The 25,069-nt window shown below is 40.3% G+C and overlaps 1 protein-coding gene across 1 annotated transcript in view; it reads left to right on the plus strand.

Moving 5' to 3' along the window:
• si:dkey-237h12.3 (teneurin-3) overlaps nucleotides 1-25,069 on the plus strand; it is a 145,524-nt gene that overhangs the window by 48,492 nt on the left and 71,963 nt on the right. The window contains exons 6-7 of the mRNA XM_040120290.1: nucleotides 11,190-11,399; nucleotides 19,714-19,952. Coding sequence (XP_039976224.1) covers nucleotides 11,190-11,399; nucleotides 19,714-19,952 — 449 coding nt within the window. The remainder of the gene's footprint in view (nucleotides 1-11,189; nucleotides 11,400-19,713; nucleotides 19,953-25,069) is intronic.

The raw sequence follows: 25,069 nt of genomic DNA on the forward strand, positions 1-25,069 counted from the left end.
CACTGGCAGCACCAGTAAAACCACAATAGGTCCCCACTTGTATATCTGATATGCCTTGATACAGTGATCCTCATTATATCAGCTTGCATCTCTGTGTGTATTTACTATATCTTTGGATCTGGATTACATGCATCCGAGCTTATTACAGTAAGTGAAAGAGACACATTTAAATATGCCACAGGAATAGAGTAGACACTGAGAAATGCTGCTTTGATAACCTCCGGCTTATCATTCACACATTTCATTCCCACCAGTGTCCTCATTCAACAGATTTGGCTACAATCAAATGCAGTCATTTCTCTGAGCTTTCCTTTGTGTGTGTGTGTGTGTGTGTGTGTGTGTGTGTGTGTGTGTGTGTGTGTGTGTGTGTGTGTGTGTGTGTGTGTGTTCCTGCAATTCCTTCTAAAGCAGCCTCCGCAGAGACAGCAGAAGAGCTATGTGTGAGCTGGATGCCTCCTTGACAACACCTTGGCGGTAAAAATCAATGTCTGCCAAACAAAGTGAAATGTTAGGCTGCAGCCGATACATGACAGATGAGGCTTAGGTTGGTATTTTGTAAGGTGAATGAAGACTGGAACGCAGGCAGCCCTGTCTGCTATTGTCAAACAAAGCAGCATTAGAGAGATGTTGAAGGACAGTATGTCTGACTTCCCTGACTTCTTTTATTATTGATTAACATGCTGTAGACATGTGTGAGAGCCACTCTGAAATGGAAGGGGGGGATGCGGTTCAAAATTAAGAACGACTGTACGGTAGATTAAACTTTAAAGGCCAGTTTCGCTAATGAATTGTGATGCCGGGCCACTCGAGAGACCTCGCCTCCAAACGGGGTTGCACAAAAGTGAAGTCATCTTGATTAGAGTGGATGGGTCCTCAGATCAGAACAGTGTCTGTATTTCATAGCGTGGCCAAAACTCTCTGATAAGTCACAATATTTGACAGCTGAACTGCTTCTAATTTCAGCGGCCATGCCTGAAAATTTTCTACACTTTCCGTTTCAGTGCCCAGAATGCAGAGTTCGAGGTAGAGTCCTCCGGGTGGAGCTCAGTCTATGCAGCTGAATAGTAGCTGTAGAAGCAGCATGGCTAGCTTGGCACATTAGTGGGGAAATACTGTGTTGCTACTTCATGCATGATCAGTCGACAAGACTCTAGCACTGACCTCAGCACAGAGCCATGGGCAATATCGCGTCGCTGATTGAGCATGCGCCAGGCCTCAGAGGGTACGCAGGTTGCATCTCACTTCTTCTTGGTGAAAGAAGCAGAGGGTGTTCTGATGGAAAATTCCAAAACATTTGTAGCGCTGGAAGGCTGAGCTTTTAAAGTGTGTGTGCACGTGTATAGACTGCGTTTCCGAACACGTGCTTGCAGACATAAAGTTTACCACTTATGCCCACTGAGGATATTGACAGTATAACAATAAGCCAATGATTCGTCCTATCATTATTCACATCCTGTGCTCTGCTCTGTGGCCAAGAGTAATGCAACAGTGGGGTATCAATTCATAGCCTTTGGCCTTAGGAAAGCTCTTTGGAAAGCAGAGGGATTTTCATCCCCTGTGCTGGAGCTGCAGCTCTGGAGCCAGACACTCTGAGAAATTTTGGCTCAGGGAACTATATGTGGGGATGTTTGGAGGAGTCGATTAGGAGGAAATATAAAGACCCCAACATGTATTGTTTGTTCCCTGGAGTTCATCAGATAAAAGAGACATGGATAGCAGTTCATAAATAAATGATGAATCCAGAACTAATGTGTATGGTATAAGGTAGCACCATGTATTTATCAGCTGTAAGATGCTCTACTTTTTTGTACTATGGCATGCAATATAATGTTCTCTACACTGAACTATTGAATTATAATGATCATAATGTGTTGTTAATGTGTTCTTAGTGTGTTACGTGAGAAATGCTGAAACTGTTAATTATACAGCTCTTTTCTTTTTTTTTTGTCCTTTTATCTAATAGTTTTGAAGAAGAATGCTACACTTTTTATTTGTAAATAAGGTTACTCTCAGACCTGAAATACTAAGTTAATTAATAGATTAGTCGATTGACAGAACATTAATCTTTAACTATTTTGATCACCAGTTAATTGTTTGAGACATTTTTTTAACATTCCCCAGTCCCCAGCATCTTAAATGTGAGGATTTGCTGTTTTTTTGAGTATTTCACTTTCACCTCTGGGCAAACCAGACGGATATTTTGTTTTACCGTTTTTCTCACATTTAATAGGCAAAGCGATTAATACGTCAATTGAGAAAATAATCAGAAGTTTAACCGATTATCGAAACAATTATTATGTCCAGTAATATAAGAAAACTACTGTATATTATATAGCCAATATTAGTATAGTAGTTTTGCTGCTAGACTGCTGACCATTGATCACCTAGTTGGTGAATTCATACCAGTCAGTTTAATAATAAGTCAGTTTTCATTATTCCAAACCAACAAATCCACATTAAAGTTTTGTTTCAACTCAGCATCTTTTAAATTTCATTGGATTTTGTGTCTTTCTTAAGGCATTGCTGCATTGTGTGTACGTAGAGCTTTAATCTTAATGGGAGCATGTGGGTATATGCTTAAAAATGAGAGAACTCAGCTACAATTTTATTTCATTGTGGCGAAGCAGAGTATAAAAACATCAACCTCTATGGAATATTATATAGGTTTCATGGTGCCATTTCAATGTGGGGTGAAAGATATGCACTGTATAAATCTCCCCTTCACAAATTTCTGACAATGGAGGTGAAAATTAGTCATCTGTGCAAGTGGAGTGCATCCAGTTGAGAACAATATGCCAACAATTAATCAGGAAAAGATAGGCCTCCCCTTCTTTAGATGGATTCTGCTTCCTTTGTCCGGTCTCCCCACAAACTGAGTGATTTGAACAGGAAATGCAATTATAGCAGCCAGTGGAAAAGACTGTGCCACTACAACCATGAGTGGTTTGTTTTTTTTCCTGCGACCATTTTGTCAAGTGATTGGGGAAGCGAGCTGTAAATGAATGGGGAGGCACATGAATAGTTCTCCCGAAAACACGTCACATTTCGATGACCCCTAAGATGATGTAGGCGACCTTTTTTTGGTGCCATTACAAATTCAAATCTGTATTGCTTGAAACAGAGAAGTGACTTACACTTCAGTAGAACTGTTTTGTTGTTATTCCTGACACTCAGTGGTTTAGTGCAATTGGAAATAAATGGCTTAAAATCCTTCAGCAAGCTTTTGAATGTTAAGGAGCTTTCCTGAGGTGGTCAGGGCCACCCTGACCAAGGTTTCATGTTGGCTCCATTATCCAGGCACCATCTAAGCTACCGGCTGTTACTGAGGGCACAAGCCATTCAAGCAACCACAGAAATGTAGATAGAGTGAATGACTCTTCTTAAGGCCAGCTCAGTTCAAATGTGCACAGGAGAAAGACACAAACTGGTGACTTCTTTTCAAAAGAATGGCATAACAACCTTTCAAAGCAGACTCACAACAAAGTGGTGAGTGGAAACACATTTGGATGAGAGCATGTCTCTCCGGCATCTCCATTTCCCAATTTCTCGTTGGTGATTTGTTTATATTACACAGTTTGAGATATTGTAGCTTACTGTGTTGTTTCACAATCAAAAAGGATGACGCAGTGACAGAAAGAGGCAGGTTGCTGCTGTTATTCTGATTATAACAGCACATCAAGGGAGGCCAAGAATTTGTAGCCAAAAACGGGGACTGCAGGTTGTGATTGCATATTTATTCCATTCCTTTTCATTATACTGAGAAATGTAACAGGTTGACAGTAGCCATGGTACTAACGTAGTATATTCTTAAAGCTTCTCTAATCAGTCTTTTTTTTAATCAGCGATAGGTCAGATGACTGTGTGCAATATGATAGTGGTTGCTTGTAGTAATGAACCAATGGAGAATTATCATGACTGTGCAGTTCGCCTCTGCACTACTAAGCTTTTCAGCATCTTTCCGTTCCATGTTTTGGTTTCGTAGTCTGTCTCTTTACTGATTGAGTTCAGTCGTATCACATCAAATACTGTCATATATTTTGCTTACGTTGCTGTGTGTCTGTTGGATGTGTGAATAGGTCAGTGTTTCCCAACACGATTGCCACAGCAACTTTATAAGGTCATACAATGTCAGCGTTGTGTTTATAGATGGTCGCTCAGCCTCAAAGTGCTCAAAAAAATCAAGTAGTTCAGGTTTAAAGTATCCTCCTCCAACTTCAAATGTGAAATCTTAAAATGTTCTTCTGCAGCATTCTAAAAATAGTTTTGTGCCATTGTTTATATGTAACAGGCCTTTTAGATAATTTCCATCATCTCGGTTGATAACTCACTGTTTCAGTCAATTACATTAAATGGTGCTTGACGTTTTAATATGCATCTTTGTTATGATATAAAGTGGCCTCAAGGATTTGCCTCAAGTGGAAATATTGTTACAGGCAGCTTTAAATATAAGGCCTTGCGGCATTCTTTAGCTTTTGACGATGGTTAAAATCAACTTTTCTTGACAATGAAAATCCATATACTGATTAGTTTTTTTAATATCAATTGCTTGCTGAGCTTTGTTGAAAATTGGTGGCGACTGGTTGATGAAGCTAATTGCTGTGTGGACACAATTTGAATCAATTAGAAATGTGTTTCAGAAAAGTGAGAACTGGCATATTGTGACTGTCCCAGATTCTAGCTCTGCAGGTTTAAGAAAATACAGTGATACATGTATTGTCAGTACTGAACTGTAGAAACCGCGTGGTCTGCACCAAAGTCAGAAACTGTAGCATTTTACCTGGGTGTGAACACAATCCCTCTGGACAAACAAGGACGCCAAAGCTGTCCACACATGAGTAAATACAACTAAGTGTTTTGTCAGCAGGCTAATTGTCAAAGCAGCTTTTGAGAAGGAGTGTAATTGCTATGTAATCGGAGAGCTGTCAGAAAGAACTGCTAAGCAGTCATCATCTGTATGATGATCTGCCATCTGTAGCAATGTCTGGGTGAGAGCGAGAAAGAGAGAGGGAGATGGACAAACGGTGATGCGGAGCTGCTGATATTCGGAGTGCAACCTGCAGCAGGTTCAAATTTGCAATTGTATTTACAAATCATACGTTTTAAACGACTGGCAGTGTAGGATTTACAGCTGTGAGTGTGATGAATGCCTGCTGTATGACTGTGGAGGAGCACATTATGTGAGGGTAAACGGAATGATGTATTTTTCTATAATGCAATGATTATGTAATCCTTGAAATATTGGTTACATCCTGGTTACCCTGCAGAGAAATGGCTTAAAAGAAATTTCAGTCTTTGATCAGATAGAAAGTCTGGAGCAGTGAAGGTACTCTGGCAGGAACTATGAAAGAATTCACACAGCTTCTTTTTTTTTTTATTTTTTTCTTAAAACCCCAATTCCCTGAAATTTGCCAACTCTCTTTGCAGAGTAAATCCCAAAAACTCACCCAGGGCAAGGTTGTTCTATGGTTCGCCCCCCCCCCCCCACACACACACACACACACACACACACACACCCTTAAACACAACCCCCCGCCACACCTTCAGGGCTGCACAGTGTGAAGCTGCGGTTTCTTTTTCTAGTAAACAATACTGCCACTGCCTTTGACCAGGAGCCAGAGCTGTGCCGAGATTAATAGAAAACCAACCGCTGATGAGAATGAAGTTATTGATTTGACATATATAAACATCCTACCTGGTCCAAATGGCATGTTTTATCATTGAATTCATCCATTATTCATTTCATATAAAATCAAATGGGGATTTTGTTAGAGGTCTGTCTTTTTATTTTAATGTGTTTTCTGAAATACGAACTTTGCAGATCAGAGATGCGGCATTTTTAATGTAATGTGAATTTATGAATATTCTTAGGTAAAACTCAAACACTGGAAGCAATAATAGGAAACCTGTGGCCTCTATAAGTTCTGTGATCTGTTTAGATGGAATTCTTGTGATGTACACATACCGCAATTTTCCTATTGATGAAGGGAAAGCCAGTCAAAGCAAATGCCCTTTCGATTCCCTTAGCAGTTGCATCAGTCTCTTAATGGAGAGTAAAATAGCAAAAGACCTTTTGCATAAGTACTTACACAATGAATATGAAAAGGCTTTCAACAAGCTTGCCAAGCTTAGTGAGCTCAAAATGGCTTTTAATTGTGTCCCGGCTCAGTGTTATAACATTATGCGCGGTATTCAAGCCTTGTCAGTGCTTTAATCAAAAAAAGATATTTCAAAGGAATGAGCATCATAAAAACCTAATAGGCCTAAACATCCAAGTATCAAGAAGTGGCATCAGAAAGTCTGAACTCACAGAGATAGCCTTTGACACAGTTATTTCAGGATGGAATGAATTCTATGAATATACAGACCCAAAACATTTTAAATATCATTTGCCACATCAGAAACACTGTTTTCTAAGGGAATTGCATGTTGTGGGGTATTTTCCTGCTCATGGACTTTTTTGGTTCACTAATACAACCCAATGCACTCGTCTCTCGTAAAGAGAAACCTTTGAGGTATTAAGAGCAACTAAAACAAAGATCCACTCCAGGAAGTGTTTCAGTAAAAATACAGAGGCTTCATAATGCACCATTTGATAGATATTGCAAGCATCATTAAGAAGGGAATGAGTCTGTCATTTTAACGTTGGCATGCAGTATTCATCACAAAGGTCCTTTTAAAGCATGTTGCTGATGGAGATGATGACAAGCTGACGTTGAGGAATTATGCAAAGGAGGCATCCGTCTTGATCTGATTTCAGAGCAAAGCCCCATAAACCACACAGCTGTTTCATCTGCCTTCCCAGTCACTGAGCCTGCACCTTGAAAGCCAGCTTAATTCTCTGTGTGTCTTGACAGAAGACGATGGAAGACAATACCCGCTTTTCTTAAAGGCTTGTTGCTTCGTATGCTTATTTAAAAAAGAAAAAAAAAAACACACACACAATCCAACACGTGCGATGCCATAGATAATCTCATTCAAACTGCTACAGCACCAGAAGTCCATAGTTTAGCTTGGTTTACCCAAGGGGCTTTCAAACCTCAACTCACGTACACAGAGAATGCACACTGTACTGCTGCACTGCACATTGAGGTTATCACTTCTAGGTTATCACCACAGAGGTACACTGTCCTGAGTGTAAAACTGTGTGTCAGAAATTGGGTTCAAACCTACGCCTCAGAGCCAGAACCCTCTGTGCCTTACACGACTCGGTAATACTGACACCCACCAAGTGCAGGGAGATTGAGTGCTTGAAAACACATATGGTGTCATATATTTTTCAGGGTCCATATTTTTTCGAAAATGACCAGCATTTCAAAATGATTTGAATTAAAACATTGCAATGCGTGCAATTGAAGTGTTGATTCTGAGATTAAAATACGGACATTTGAAGTCAAGACTTTCTTGCTTAGTGTTGCATGGAAAAAAAATTGTAAACAAGCCTCATTTGAAAAAAAATCAACCACTGCACCACTTGATCGTGACCTCACGTGGATAAAGATTAAGGGGATGAGAAAACCCTTTCACCGAGAAAGATGTTTGCATAACTTATCAATCAGAATCCGGAAGGAGTCAGATTTCAGATCTAAATACCTAAAAGGGCTTAACTTGGTGCTCAGTAATATCTCAAAGGCTTAGAGGACCAGGGAAGTTATTCCTCAGATTTATATATGTACTGATATCTTAACAGGTGTAGGGGCGTATTTGGTAAACGGAAAAGCTGGATTCAAGTGAGGGAGAAGCCATTTTAGTTTAGTTCTCACAGCTGTTACTCCTTCCTCAGAACGATATGGTGAATTATGTCCTATAGCTGAATTTAGGTATCATTGTATGGCAATCGTATTCGAGTGAAACAAACAATAATTGTTTTTTGTCATTTCATTCCAGCTGAAACCAGTGAATAGTCGCATAGCAACCTTGCTGCAGTCTGCTAAGCACTGCATGTAAAAGCTTTCCGAGGATGAAGACAGAAACATTTGTTTGGATTCATGTTTTGCCCGCCTTTGTTAGGAGCAAATGTACATTCTCTGTGTTGAAACATTGTATTCTGGCAACTAGAAGACTTGTCTTTTAGTAGTTTAGACTTGTTTTGTTTCTTTAACTCTCAAATGCAAAACTGATTCACTGCTTCGTTTCCTCCTTTTACCGCTAACTGAAACACAGCATTTCAAGTGTAAGGCCCTATTTATACCCTAGGCTTTGTGTGCTTTTTGCAAAGTATGCATACAGTGGGTTTAAATCAGTTCATGGGGTTTCATTTTGCCTTGGTCCATTGTGGGATTATGCAGTCAGATTTGCTGCATGTCAAATCCCACTCCTTTGAAGGTTTTGGGATTTTGTGTTTTGAGAACGTTATGCTCAGCATAAGCTTTCACCGAAAAACCTGGTTCGTTTCATGTCACAGTTCAGTCGTGCCTTTTAACACATTTATTCATGTGAAACTAATTCAATATTGACCACGAAGAGAGAGTGTTTAGACTTGTGACTCATCTCTGTGCCTTCCGCACTGTTCCTGTCAACCGTATTGCACCTGCACTTGATATATTTTTATGGGTCTGAGTTTAGTCCATGCTGCATTTTCCAAACTCTCAGTACAAGTGGTACAGCAGCAGCAAAAACTAAACAAGTGCAATCAAGATGTTGACTTGCTCCATATGCCTATAGATCAATATGCAGACATGAAGATAAATGGATACACATTTGTGCAGTGTCTGTCATGTATCTTTATTTGTAATGTGTAATGTGGGGGCATATTGGTTACAGGGATTGACTGTGTCATTTGTGGGCGTGATAAGATGATGTTTGAACAGGAGAACGAATACAGTGGTTTTTATGCGCTTCACAAAAGAGGGGCGTTTATTGTGTTTTTAGGAGGGATGTTGCACTTCTTTGAGATGAAATCATTTGATACCTTGAAATGGACATTCAACTTGTTTTTGATCTTTTCTTCAGTGGTGATTATTAAAAAAAATATATTTCCGTAAAACTTTTATTTCTACAAATAATGCTTTTTAGCAATCAACCTTCCAATTTACCTCCATATTAGGTCATTGGACCTGATTGTCCCCTCTGCTTTATCCCTGCCTCACCCTCAACACACACACACACACACACACACACACACACACACACACACACACACACACACACACACCCCACCCCTCATTGACATTGTAATGTTACGGGAGTGTGTGCTGTTTATAGGAAAAATACGTCTGATTGAAAGTGAAGTAGAGTTCATGGCTGCTGCAGGCTCATACAGTCATACAATGGAATAAGGCCCAGAGGTGAAGTAAAACCAGCCAGTGTTGGTAGATAATCCACATTTCTATTAGCCTACCTAACACTTTTCTAATAGCGCTCACAGTCTAGCCCTGGAGAGGAGTGGGACGTCTTGTATCCATTATCAATCACTAACTCATGGCAGCATTGTATTTTTCAAATGCCAGTACCACAGCTGATCGCAGGTCATTCGTGTGTTAGGACTCGCAATTTACTTCGAACAAGGTGGGTTGGGGTTTTGAGGGGATCATATTTGATTGGGTTTGATCAAAGTCTGATCAAAGTCTGCCAAAAAGGGGAAAAAAACAAAAACAAACCTTCATCTGCTTGTGATGACTTTACCTTTATGGTATTTATAGTTACACGCTGTTGCTATTTAATTGCAGTCAGGAATCAGTTCATCTGAGAGTGGTCTTCTGCTCTTGTCACTCCTGATTCTGCTCCGCACCATTCATTCTTATATGTCAAGAGAACTATGTCAAAACAGTGTCTGTGTCTATTTGTCTATTTGTTTATCTGTCTGTCTCTGTACAGATGAAACAGATGTTCTAAAATAACTATTGGTATTAAAAAAAAAAAAAAAAAATGCAAGCAATCAGTCACAGAAATGATTGGTACAACCTGCCCCCGCTAAGTCTTTATTACAACTGCGGCTGTCCCTGCAATTAACTTGTGGAGAGCAGTTTTACTCTCTGTAATAACTCTTATCACAGTATTCCGTACAGTATATATTTCGACTGTAATTTTCGTTTGCATACGGGAGAGATAATATTCCGTCGTACCAACAGCCTGCCTGTACAGTAGCCTACAGGCTTTTACCTCGAAGTGGTGGAAATGATGTCCTAGCTCTGAATGGCATATACAGTATGTTTCCTCCTGGCACCGTGGAACAAAATTCAAGGCTCATTTGCCTGCATTGAATAGCTTATTTTATGCATAGAAGGGCACAGTGAAAAGTGGAAGCACGTAAACAAGGACAAAAATTGCATGGTCATTAAAGGCTCCTTCCAAAGCAGTGACTAACGTCCTTTCAACAAAGTTGCTCTGTTTAGCCAATAGCATGGGGCAGATGTTGATCCGTGGCTTTAAGAGCACACGGGCTTTATGCATGGTAGACAGAGGTTAAATCGTGCACCTGAACCAACCTTCAGTGTTCATATGCTTCTAAATTTATCTGCTTTAGGCTTTATAAAAATTCATGCTGTCAAGGCAAAACCCACAACAGCTCCTAAAAGACACATCTCCCAGTTTTCTCAGTCGTCTCTAAGCCTCTGTAAGGAAAGAAAGACGATACCCATTTGGGGCTCATTGGAGCAAATCAGAATTGTCAGCACTGTGGGTTTTTACCTTTTTAAACAGGGAAGATGGATAGATAATCACCACATGCCATTCTGGGGGCCAATTACACAGCTTTGTGTGAAATTGGAAAACCTGTTCTCTCAGAGCTCTAATGGATGTTCTGGTCATTAGTTATTTGAGAGTCTTCTCTGGCTGTAATCAAACGTGAAACATTGCGGTACGCACCCATAAAAGAACAGCTGCCTCTCTGAGTGACCTTCTGTTTAAGAGAACCCAACTGTCAGCCATGTGGCATTTTGCGACAATTATTATGTGTGTTGCCATAAAAGAAGATCTTATTCCCCCTTTTTTCTGCAGAAGTTGCATCCCATTTTAATGTCTTGCTCTTGGTTGTATTTACTTTTCTGGGTCTGTTAGGTGCCTGTATACTGTTATATCTTGCATACAAGGCAGATCTTACCCATCTCTCCTAGCAATCCAGTTGGTTAACTCCAGGTGTAATTTTAACCAGCAGAATACTTTGCTGCGATTTGATGTTGCCCCTCCTAAGAATACTCTAATATTCTGAAATCTCCTTTCCTTTGCTTCTCTTCAGGTGATCATCTATCTAGTCAGCAAGGCCCACCACCTCTCCCACCAGCCCCACCCCCACACAAGCAGCATCCGTCCATCACGTCCCTGAGCCGCAGCTCACTGGCCAATCAGAGGAGCCCAAGCCCGCCGCCCACAGCCGGCCTGGCGGCCGACTTGCAGAGTACAGCAGAATGCGTCCAGCTGCAGGACAGCTGGGTCCTGGGCAGCAATGTGGCCCTGGAGAGCAGGTGAGTGACCCGCTGTGAACTACAACAGAGGTGGGACAATCAGGTCCAGGTGTTGTGAGGCCATCTTCACTGACTCAGAAAGCAAAACGATGTGCATCATGGGGGGGGGCTTTTAAAAGTTAAAACGCCAACTTGCTGTTCAAAATTTCAATGTAAAAGGATTCCAGGAGTTTTATACATATTACATTGTAACACAACACAAATAGTACTATAAACTATACTACTATATATATATATATATATATATATATATATATATATATATATACTGTATATATAAACAATATTTCATTTGATAGCTTAATTGCCTCCTGTCTTGAATTCCTCAAATCTATTGGCTTGTCTGATAAATCCACTGGCTTGTTTGATGTGTTTTTGAGACTTCAGATATCGGCCCATATTCATAGAATGTACTCAGTCAGTGTTAACAGGGACTCACTCAGTCATGACTGAACCAGCAGTGTGTGTGTTTGTTTGTTGTTGTTGTTTTTCTGTTGACAAAGATGAATCATCAGCATTTTATTAATATTTGTTCTTTTGTGGCTCCACCACACCTTCGAAATCATTTGTATGACCTGCAACGTTTTCAGGAAAGCACAGAATTGGTATCACCCATGTAGACAGGTTAAGGTTCAGTAGAATGGGAATAAAGTGCTGGTAGACGGTCGTCTTGGTAGACGGTAGAATCATGGAAGCCTCCACCTTCCCCAAGATAAAAGCGGGGCTGCCAACAACCGAGGCCGTGGAACACACTGGGAATTAAAAAAATAAACAGTAATTCTCAACACCTGATGATTTTATTAATGCTTTTAGTACTAGTCAACCAAACATGGGTGGATAATAAAAGGAAAATTCAGTCCTGTGTTTAGAATATTTAAGTGTGTCTCATTTTTGGCCTGTTTTTAATGACTACACCTCATCAGGTTAAATTATCATAATTTGGGCATGGCATAATACGGTTACCGCTGAGTTTGATAAATACGGTCATAGTTTTTCCTCTCTTGTAAATAATTCTGTCAAGTGCTTATAGGTTTTTTTTTTTTTTTTTGCGTTTGTGTTCACCAACAATTAAGAGCTGATTACTAAATTAGACAGACCTACACTCAGAGGGAGAGTGCATGATTACAGGGAACTACATGAATATCAGAGAGCTTGCCAGCTCAAATCAGAGAGGCTATAACTTAACAAGAAACTTGGGAAGCGGATTGTGTCTTATATCAAATTTTGCTGTGTAGGAGATACTACTTTGTCATAGGAGCCACTGCCAAGTTTTCCTCCTGAAACATCAGTTACATCTTTCTTAATCAGTGAGCTCAAAATATCCCGGCTAATGAAGTGTGGTACATTGCGCTCTGACTCAGAAATGGCCTTGAGTATATGATTGCATTCTAGCCTGATATTTCCCTGGCACAGCGTACCCTTTCTGAGCCTTAGATGAATGTAAACTTTGAATTTAGTGTGTGGCGGCACGGAGTAACAACGTCTTAGGATCTGACTGGATCAATCGGGATATGTGGTGACAGTTTCCCTTTCTCGGGAAGATGCAGTGATTGAGACCGCGCAATGACCTTGAGCTGTCTCAGCCGTATTGACAAAACAATATGTGCACACCTATCATCAACTGAGGCATAAATCAACACAGTGGACTCTAAATCAAGTGCTTGTCAGTGGGTGGGAACAGAGGGCTGCTGCGAACCAACAGGGCCAAAAGGGAAGACCCGGTTCACCACATAATTGCACATGTCAAGTAAAACCACCAGGTTGGGAAATGAAAACAGAAGCTGCAGAAAAGTATTTATTATGCTCCCTTCGGGGGTTTTTGTCCTGGCACAGCACGCGCGTCAGTGGCCTCAGGTACCGCAAGGGGTGTCGATCTCTTTTGAATCCTCGACATGAACATGGATTTTATTTCTTATGCAGCACAGCACATGTGGTCACATATGCGGACAGTAAATTATTCTCTACAAGGCGGTTGATTAAGAAAGTGTCAAGTATAAATCAAAAATGCCATGATCTTGTTTAATATATTACCTGTGACTTGACCCCCTTGAAAAATAAAGCAGTCATCTGACAGCATTAGCTACTCTTACAGCAATTAGCAGTAATGAATTATGTGTGTGTAACCTCCCATAAAATTGTTGGTCTTCAGAGCACTAGTGTGCTAATTTGACTCGATACCAACTAGATTTCTCAGCAAATAGTTTTCCGTGTTCTTCTAAATGGGAGAAGCGCTACACGCCGTAGCTACTATTGTAACTACTGCTCATTATCATACGGTGAGTGAATAAAGTCACTGATCCCGCTGTGAGAGGTGTGTTACTTTACTCCCGCAGTTTAGTAAGGATCAAACACATGCGTCGGATGAACGGAGCCTTCCCTAACAGCTCAGAGCGGTAAGCATGACACAAACATCAGTCAGTAGCGCAACTTGGACTCACGGGGTGAGCACAGTAACAGTATAAGAAGTCGCCCATAACCTGTTGGTAAAATTGAAAATGTACACAAAGTGCCACTTTCCTGCAGAACATTTATACCAGATCTCTGCTAAACACAAACAAAAATTTTAATAAAATGATGCCCCAATCCCATGTCAGACTATGGATTGACTGGACAGTTCAATGCAGGTTTTACACCTGAGGTACATCTACGAAATTATTCCACTCCAGCTTTTGTTCGGCTTTTTTGCTAACCAAGACCACTCCTTTTAAAGGGCTCAATTAGTCGGCAACAGAGCAGTATTACAGCTTGCTGTTCATTGCTATTCGGAAAGTAGAGAGGAGACATTTAGAACCTTTAAAGTGTGTGGAGAACTTTTAATAAACCCCTCAGGGTTCCCTTACTAACCACTTGGCTCCACTTGAACAGTATTTTGTGATATTTTCAATTAAAAATATTCTATTCAATTTCATCACAGAATGAATTGTCATGTCCCTTAAGAGACCATTGCACATAAATGGTAATTATTCTTGAACAATACTTACTCCTTTGTTTAAAATAGACTATATCAGCATGCGTGAAATATGTATTTTTGACGTCTTTATGGTCCGGGTAATATAACCTCTATAAGTGGTCCATAGGGTAAGATACAGTAGGCGTCTGCTCATATATATGTATGTCCTTTGAAGCCCATTTTAGCATATTTTGTCACTTGGATTCAGTGATGTTCAGCTAGACATTTCAGAATGAGTCTTTTGAAGGCCTGCCCGGCCACACGTCGCCGTTATAAATGTACTGTCAATCCCCATTGGATTCATGTGTCAAGGGAGTCCTTCGGTGAAATGAAATTATGTCTCAGCTTTAAAATCATCATGTTGTACACTTTCCCACAGACAGTACATTTTCCTGAAGGAAAATGTGTTAGAATGGAACTCGGGGGCGAAAAAGAATAGCAGAGGAAATTCAAGTAGGATTTGGTTTTTGTGCTCGCCCGTGTGTGTGTGTGTGTGTGTGTGTGTGTGCGTGCGTGTGTGCGTGTGGCGTTGTTTGCGTGGGATGCACATGTAAATCATGAGTCAGACAGTCATGCTTCACATCAGAGGAGGAAAGCTGAACTTTTTTTTTTTTGTACATCAGACACAGTGTCGGGATTGCACCAGGACTGATTAGTTGTGTAAGATACCAGCCAACTAGCCCGTTGGAATAGAGAGGAGCTCGCAGTGATGGCTGGTTACTTGCCAAAGTGGAAGGTGGTGTAGACAAAGTGGTAATCCTCGAGACTTATTTATTTCTTTTTCTCGTGTGTTGTCCTTTTTTGTCTATTTTGCCAACATGTTTAGTGCCAAGCACACAGTTCTGTGATGATTCCAGAGTATTGCAATATTTTCCTCTTATTTCTATAAACTGTTGCTGCTGCTTCCAAAATTAAGTGCATCTGTTCCAGATGATTTTTGCCAGCCAATCTAGACGCTTTCATCAACAAAGGATCGATGGTGAAGAGCAATCGAAATAGTTATTCAAGTACAAAAATAAGTTACACATTACAAATTTAACCCGCAGCAGCTACAATAAACCAGCATTTCAACTGTAGCGGAACATGTCCTCACCACAACTGTCCCTCAAGGTTAAGCTACAGAGTAACTGTCTCCGGCCCAGAGTTAGACTCTAAAGACCATCTTGAACGTATGCACAGATGAGCCGAGCCCTTCTCATGCCGTACCTGGTCGAGATCGTTAAATATAATGAATTCCATGTGCAAACAACCTGAGCACTCGGGGGGAGTGACTCAAGATGGCACCATGCTGATCTCCGTGGGGAGGACAGACACAGAAGAGCACGGCAGCACTGAAATGCCGTCACATGGGTGCGGATCTAGTGGTACCAGAATAGCACCTGCTAGCAGGCCCCCCTGGTGAGAGGGCAGTTGGTGATCTGGGGGAGAGCGACGGCGATGGCAGCTAGTGTGAAAATGAGTCTCTGCGATGCCACACCACATCTGTAGTCTTTTTTTTTTTTTTCAAGCATGGATTAAAGCGTCCTGATTATTCCGGCTCTCACCTTGAAATGCTAATGCTAAAACAGAACAGCAGCTAATGGGCAGATTACGTATTCTGAGGGCTTCGATTTGCATTGTTTCTAGTGTGCTCTCTAACCCCTCCAGCTGGTGCTTAGCCGTACACAAATCCACCCACTCACTGTTTAGTCTTTTGTCCTCTATGAGGATTTTTTCAAATGTCATCCTGATGACAAGCAATATTGTGAGAGCAGAGGAGACCAGGCTGGCTGCGGCTTTTTTGTTACAGGCTTCTCAATGGGACAGACAGGCGTGCACACAAACACACTGCGATCACACTGACACGCAGCCATTCATTTGCCCGCTTTCCCTCTCAGTCTCACACTCTCCTGATTGTCTCTTTTCCTTCTCCCTCTCTCTCACTCACAGCATACCACATTGCTATCACTAGGGCTGACTGGATTAGCATAGTAATGTGCCTTGTTGCATCACACTGGCTGTAATCAATTACAGCCGGTCATCCAATGTGTATAGCTGCAGACATTAACACTGGTCCACTGTTTGTTAATCATGTCCGACAGCATTTCATCTTTTGACCCCTTCAGTCTGCGCTTTAGAGAGAAAAAAAAAAAAAAAGGAGGGGGGCAGACACGAAAAACATCAGCACCTGAAATGCCGAGTGCAATAAATGTCCAGTGTAGGAATTTGTCTCGGTGATGCTGGTGCACACAGATTCCGATTTTTAGTTTCACTCTACGTTTGTACAAGGCAAAAGTGATGTAAATAACTGAAATATGATCTACTTTCTAGTTTTAAACCACCCAAGGCGTCTCATATGTGCATTCAGATTGTTCAGTCCACTACATACATGCAAAGAAACACTATTTTATTATCTGTTTCCATGTGTTTTAATGTTTAATATTTATTAATACTGTTATTCCATTCTTTTCATGAATAATTTTCATCATTACAGTTCTACAAATGTGCCTTTGTTTTGTGTTTTTAGTTCAGGTGTCTTTGACTTGGAGGCCAAGAGATCATTATGTACTCTTTTCTTTGCATAAATAAGAGTATAAGTATATCTGAGACACTTATTTACAAGCAAAACTGCCTCCAGATCATCTCCGCAAACTTGCTATAGCTATAAACCTTCCTCAAATAGAGTGTGTTCCCCTCCCAACACACACATACACAAACACACACCTCCCAGTCTGCCTTCCTGTCTACCTCATCACAGTGCATCCACTTACACTGAACTCCCGAGATAGCAGTGTGTATTTGCCTGTGTTTCTGACTACATGTCTGCCACCTCCGTAATTCTGCAAGTTCTGACCTCAATTCATATCCAACTGCATGCTGCAGAGTCTGCCGCGGCTGCAGTACAGACTGTTCCCGACTGAGGAAATCCAAACTTCTTCAGGTTGCGGGCGCCCGGAGCATTGTCATTCCAGCAGTGACACACCGTAACCTTTAAATGGAATCCCTGTCTGTCCATGACAGGATGTGTCAGTCGGCGGCATTGAGGAGCCAGACGATCCAAATCTGACATTTGTTCTATTAGTCGAGAATTGATCAGGGGAGGTTTTACCTCAGAGACGTCCTCACAGGAGATGGGAAGTAGCTGGAAATATCAGCGGCGGGGTTGAAATCTTAACAATGCAATATGATGTAGGTTTATGATTTGTTCCTCTCTCACATCTGTTCAAACTGTATTCAACTAATATATGATGAACTTCACTCAGCAAACAACGTTTAGTCTGAATAAAAGAATATCATTGTTGATGTAACTGTTTTATGCGCACTTACAGCTTCCCTAAAGCTTGTTGACCCGTCGTTCCAATCACATAACCAGAGAACTACATGGATTTTTAGTCCTTAAATACTCGGCTTCAGGTTTTGCACATTTAGCCGTTCTCAAATTCATTTAGTACAGATTCGCAGTGAGGATTTAAAAAAAAAGTCTTTAAGAAACTTTTACGAGACTTCAGAGATGCCGCAGAAATAATTGATGAGCAAACACTTCTTCATCACTTTAGTGGTGTATTTAAATTAGCGGTTCCCATGGCAACCCCCTCTTCCTGGTATATATAGAACACAAAAAACACGACTTGTGTAAGACTTTCTGTAGACAGTTGAGGATGCAAGAGCAAGAAAGAGGGGCCACGCTTTCTCTGGCCCTTCCTCTAAAAAAAGAAAAAAATGAACTCTCGTACTCATTTGTTTGTTTGAAGTGACATTTAACCATATTATCACTCTTATTCAGGTGTTTGCTGCTTTGGGATTCTGCCTTTATTGCTAGATTACTTTGTAAATGTGTTTAATTGTATTTAGTGGTAGTTTTAAACCCCTTGACCTCACCTTTTATACAGTTTGTAAAGCTCTTATAACTTTTATTTTGGTAAATGCGGATCATGCGGGCATATGCCTGAAAAAGGAAGTGAATTTGCAGCTCTTTCCCCACTTTATTTACCCTCTGTTGAAGTGCTCTTGAGCAAGGCACTTAACCCCCAGCTGCTCCGGTTGAAAAGTTATGACTATGGTAGCACCGGGCAGGTACTCTCAGGTATAATTCTGTCTGTGACAGTGAGTGTGAAGCAGAGTATTCACGCACAACAACCATCAACTGAATAATACAGGTTTGGTTATACAAATTATTTACTCTGATTTTCTGCTAGTATTACTAATTAGCTTACACAGTGTTTTATAGTCAAGCTTTTGTTCAGCTCCTAGAGCAATCCTGGGTGAAGAATATAAGACTTTAATTAGAGTTATCCATTATCTAAAAGAAATTAAAAAGAAATAAATTAGAAAAAAGACACACGCCATTAAAGAGTTCTTACCAGTAATCTACAAAATAGTATAGTGTAAAATATAGTATAAAATAGTAAATATTGCTTGACAGTTTGTTGGAATATTTAAAAAAAAAAGATTTTATATACATATTTTTTTTCATCAAAAATGGACAAAGTGTTAGCTATGAAATCTACAGTTCTAGACTGGAAGAGCATTTGCAATGCATGGTCAATCTGTCCAATTTCCCTGGCTGCCCCAATAAGCCTGGAGGCATTTGGGTATTAATCTCTAAGTAGTGGCAAGAGTGGCAACAAGGCTTAATTCATTTACTTAAGAGCTTTTCACGTGGGGTTTAAAAGTTAATAGGACGATCACTCCGTAGTGCATTTGATTAAACCCTCTTAATTACCCCAGGTATAATGGGCTATTAGCAAAGGCCCAGTTGTAAAAGGGCAAGTGGGAGATGATTGTTTTTATGAGGTACTTTTTGTTAACCTCTTCCAATGTCAGGATTATACTGGATATTACAATATAACCCAGTGCCTCTTGCAGTCTGATACACATGAGAGTTACACTATCGTTACGCTATCGTTTTTGGTACTTTTTTATGAGTCGTCACCGTGAACTTTTACCGTATTAAACCAGACCACCATCTTTCCTTATCTTGACAAAGTGTTGTGAGTGTCTAAAAATTACCACAAATAGAGTCAAATCATGCTGTAGTCGCTACAAGTGGATACCGTACTGCAAGATCAGATACTTTGGCTGAAATCAAATACATTGTCTGTGAACATTTTACTGATACGTTCAGTAGGAACGTATTTGTGGAAAAATATTTTAATTAACAAAATTTCTTCATTACATTAACAGAAAATGGAATCCTAACTTTGTTTACTACAAACATGCATTTGCTGTTGCAGTTTAGTTTTATAGAGACGTAATTTCTAGGAGACATGGTTGCATTGGCAGTTTCACAATTCTGACTTTTAGGATGCTGTTTTGAACCATCGCTCGTTTTATTGCCATTTGTTCAATACTATGTTCTCCTAATTCTTTTTTCCCCCTCTGCAGGCACTTTCTTTTTAAAACGGGCACAGGAACGACACCTTTCTTTGGCGCAGCTGCCCCCGGTTACACCATGGCGACGGGGACGGTTTACTCCACGCCGGCGCGCCCCTTGCCCAGAAACAGCCTGTCCAGAGGGGCCTTCAAGTTCAAGAAGTCACCTAAACATTGCTCCTGGAAGTGCACCGCCCTGATCGCTGTCGGCATAGCTGTGGTGCTGTCTATCATTCTCTGCTACTGCATAGGTAAGGCTTTGAAGCTTGACAGATTTTGGAATCTGGTTTCAGCTCATACACGAGGAAGGTTTTCAATGATTATCTGCTCTCAAAACATAAACAGACAAATTGCAAGATTAGAGGAAACGGTGCATGAGAGATTATAGGACGTTATTAAGATTATCATGTTAATGAGAGTTACACACAAGCTAGTTTTGTCTCTTAAACACACATCTCCAGGGTTAGACTTATAGTAAGTGTCAAAATATTGGGATGTGAGACTTGACTTCTTGAGACTTAACTCCTTGAACTCTTGACTTGAGACTCTGAAGCATTCAGAAGTTTTGACTGGGTTATGTTGTAATGTTCTAATTCCAGCTGTGGAAAAAAACACAATTGAAACAACTTTGAAATGAAAATGTCAAAATAAACCATGTAATTTCAGATTTACATTTAGACCTGAAAAGTCATTCATCTTGAGTTGCACTTGGCCTATGAAGACGTATAAGTTGACTTGGAATTGCTGTCAGGGAGCTGAGGCTTGATTTGGACCTACCCAAAAAGACTTTAACAGCTCTGTTCATGTATTTTTCCCCTACCAGTCATAGACAGACACCAGGGTTTTCCTTTTATCACTTGCTTTATAGCTTTTACCCTCACTTTCTCGCCAACTCTTCATCTGTACATTTGAAAATACGTTAAACTCATCAGTTCAAAGCTACAGTCCTGCTAGTCGTCTACCCACAACTGTCTTTCAGACTTGCAGGCTACACTAACTCCATAATAGCAATTTACTTTTCCTTCTCACGTTGGTCCAATTAGAAGTTTCAGTCCCTGATTGTGTCTGAAAGAAGTTCCGGTGGTGAAAATCTTTAAAAATCTGTAAATCGCTCACATTACCAGATATGCTAGGCTGAACATCTGTACTGACTGTGGTTTTAGACTCGATCTTTCGCCTTGAGCCTAAATTTCTTCCAATCCCAGCCTGCCACAATGAGACTTTTTTGTCTGAGGAATGACACATGACATTTTATTACTGTAAATTTGAAACAAATCAACCTTATACAATATTTATACCATACACCGAGGCTTTGGCATAAATATTGCCACCGAATACTTGTGTTTGTTGCCTGACATGGAGGTGCAGCACAAACTGTCAGCCGAGTACACGGAAACCAGTAGCTTTTCTGCCAGAACCGATGTATTTCTCTCAGTTTTGGGGAGCGAAAGCATGACTCCATTAGCTGCGGTAGCATTAAAGAATCTTTAGACATGTCATTCAGTCAAACGGAACAATTGATAGACGAGCTGCCTACAGTGAATGGAGCCAGCATACCTCTTAATCTCTATGAAGTTTGATCTCCGCTAGGAGTATTTCTATTTCACTGCCTTTTCGTTTTTGCAGAAATTACAGATGTCCTGATAGGATTCAGTATTGTCTGTCTCACTAAGCTCTCAGTCAGATATGCAGAAATGGCCCCAGTACATTTTCCAACAAGACATTCCTGTACGTTTCCCTTTGACAGGGGCTGCATATCATCCCCAGGCCTCTGATCCACAGAACGACAGCCAATTCATGTCCTCGGTGGTTCCTGTTAAAACACAGGCAGGGAGGATCAAATGGCAAGCACAGATGGCAACATCAAAATGAAACCCAAGTTGAGGAGCTGAACTCTTACAACAAAGGAAACAGTCCCAAACACTTGAACTTTAAAGAAGACCTTGGTCCTCAAACCCTTTGTTGTACTAGAACCAAAACTTGCTCATTCTGTCAAATAGGAAATGCTTTTATCTCGGTCAGGAAGATAAACTAATGCCCCCCCCCCTTCATTTGGCCATTATTCCCTATGAGAGAGCGTTTGAACATTTTTTTTTTTACAGCATGTGTCAAAGCTGACTTCTTGGTAACCTTTAAAATCTTGACCACAGCAATAAACCTGTTACAGATTAATCTCTCCTTATGCCCTCCCTTGTCATCCAAGCCCTTAATCTTTACACTGTGCCTCTCTCCCAGAGCGGATATATAAGTATTCATCCAGCTTGGAGGCAGGGGAAATGTGACACAGTTGTATAAGGAGAAATATGACATTGTTGGAAAGATCCTATAACCAGTGTTTTATTGGTGAATAGAGAGGGGAGTGCTCTCTTGGAGGACAGGTCATAAATGCTCTAAATCAATATCAATATTCACATTCCCTTTATTGACTTAACTGTTTTGTTACTTGTTGTCATTCATGATCTCACTCCATAAAATTAGTTTGGATATGTACATACGTTTTATATATTTAACTGCTCCTCTGTGTGTGGGAATTAGTTACTATTTTTATTTGTGCTTCTGCTCATGACAGACATGCTTAGTTTACACAGGGAAAACATGAGGAAACAGTCATTTGTTCAGCTGTTGTCACTTAGCAGATTGGATTGATTCACGACATTTTCATCCCAACAATCAACAACTTGTTTAATTGTAGACCTGTCGGATGTTTGGGAATTGTATTCTTGGCCTGTTTCCAGAGTGTGAGCCCGGTGCTTCAGCTTTCTGGGTGTAATGTGTGTGTGTGTGTGTGTGTGTGTGTGTGTGTGTGTGTGTGTGTGTGTGTGTGTGTGTGTGTGTGAGAGTATTAAACAGATGCAGCTCTCTGCCACTTGCCCCAGGTGTCTGAGTGTTTCCACCACTTCCTCTCTCTCTTTCATCCGCCACATATTCACCTGCCAGGTGCAGTGACTCAAGTAGCTACAGTGTCCTTTCCTTTCTTATTACTTTTCTACTGTGAGGTTGCACAGTCCCATTAGCAAAAAGACCAGTACCAAAATGGCACTGTGCTTGAAGTTGACTGTAACATATTACTCTTACTTACTTTTGTTCTTATGTTTTGTTCTCAGGTTTAGACTGATATATACCTCATGATATTTTATAAACAAATAGTGCACATATTTATATTTAGATTATATATATATATATATATATATATATATATATATATATATAGATATAGATATATAGATATAGATAGAGAGATATTGTATTTATTTATATATATTTTTTTTTATTTTAAATGAATTTAAATAGCATGCATTACACAGAATTGGACCCTGGCTGACCAACAAAAGCAGCTCCTGTAATTCAAATGAGGCAAACCTGCTGAGGTGAGGCTTTCCAGTTCCACTTCTCCAAGCTGCCTTATTGGAAGGATTTAAGTGATTGCTCAGATATAGGGGAGCCAGTCAGGACCGAGTCCAGCTTTGATGCTCTGATTAGATGCAGAAACAGCATGTGGATTTTTGGGAATGCATTTTAAAATGAACCACATAAACAAAACTAAGTGTTAACAATGTCCTTAATGAACATGTTTGATCGCAATGTTTACAAGTAGAAAACGATAGACTTCCTATGTCTGACATTTTCCTTTAAATGTTAGGCGATTATACAGAATATATTAATTAACATGTTTTTAAATGAAGCATGAATTATCTTTTGTTATCTGCTGTTTTGTAAAAGTGCATCTCACAGATTTAGGATAATCTAATTTCATCATCTAATTTAGGATGAAATAAAACCCCTGAAAACTTGTACCAAAAAATAAAATAAAAAATAATAATTTATTAGACATAGAAAAAAATCAGTTTTGGGTTATTCATGTGTTTTTCAGAGAAGGATGGTTGATTAAAGTGATTTTCATGAAATTGTTGACATGGTAGGCATGGTGGTTTAAACACAGCCCCAGCAGTTACCAGAGAGGAGTGGATGATAGAGGTGGCTCCAATCCAGAGCAAACCCTGTCTTGGTCAGACTTGTGGTAGAGATGTTGTTATTCCATTTGAGGCTGTTGGAGACACTGAAAACAAGAATATCTATCTAGCCATGCTCTTAGCTGTGCGGCTTATTTCTCTGAGTCCCCCGGGGAAGTTTCTGGAGAGTGTGCAGGCAGATTCCAGCATAAAACAATGTTTATTTTAATAATTTTGAGGCTTTAGAGCTCCAAGTTGTTGTTGGCACACCGTGACACCAGATGGGCCACCTCTCTCCCTGGTAAATGCACTAATTATTCTTAGTGACAATGGCCATCAGAATAATGTCATCTGCATATTTTAACAGGAAATATGTTTTAGTTTTATACCCATTTATGTTTCTTATAGACTAGGTTTCTTTGCTCAAACATTTTCTGAGCTATTTTTCCTATAAAGAAGAGATGCAACTTTCATTTGTACCTTATAGCACTATGTTTTCCAGGCAACAACACCAGCAAGAAGGATGTGAACAAGACCGGAGAATTTGCTGTGATAAGCCAGGAGGATTGTCGAGGCATTTTCTGGGGCAGATGTGTGTGTGTTTCTGTACACTAAATACCATGTGGATGTCAGAGGTCATACAAACATGTTGTGAACTCACAATTCAACCCCCCAACCACCACCACCATCCATCATCAGTGGAGGTGTTGCACAGGCCAGGTTTTTCAGCATCTTGCCCAAGAAGAGAATTGCTCATGGCCCATTAATATTAATTGAACTAGGCTAGGCTGCAAAAAAATAATTTATGCAAATTCATAAATTGAGGGCTATTCACCTCAAAGCAATTTGTTGATGAGGTAAGTGGGGATTCAGGCAACGGAGTACTAAGAGCAGTGAAGATGGGAAGGCTCCCAGTAGTTGTGTGGTGTGTCGGATACGCAAGAGCCCAGTGCTACACACAATTTGCTTTGTACTCTATACCTAGAAAGTTGATATTACTGGGAGATGGGAGTGCACAATATTAAGCCGTGGAAAGTCTCTGCATTTATCATGTTAAATGAGCTAGAGACTTCAATAAGAATTCAAGCCAGTCAAGGAGTTTTTTAGACAATGAGACTTGCATCAAGTCTCATTCATCTTTTCCTTTTTTTTTTTTTTTTTAGCTTAAATGTGCCATGAAGTTTCCATTTTTTATCCACGGTAACAGCACAGCCCAAGGGATGAAAATGTTGATCTGTCAGTTTGTTGGTTGGTCATTCAGTCAACCACTTTGATCCAGACTGAAACATCTCAACCAACATTGGATAAACTGCCATGGCATTCGGTACAGGCGTTCAGTGTCCCCAGAGGATTCATCCGAACAACTTTGGTGATCCCATGGCCATAATGAGGTTGACATTTGTGGTTCAGAGTGAAAT

The sequence above is a fragment of the Xiphias gladius genome, chromosome 23 (genome assembly GCF_016859285.1).
Source record: "Xiphias gladius isolate SHS-SW01 ecotype Sanya breed wild chromosome 23, ASM1685928v1, whole genome shotgun sequence".
In the NCBI taxonomy this organism is placed as follows: Eukaryota; Metazoa; Chordata; class Actinopteri; order Istiophoriformes; family Xiphiidae; genus Xiphias; species Xiphias gladius.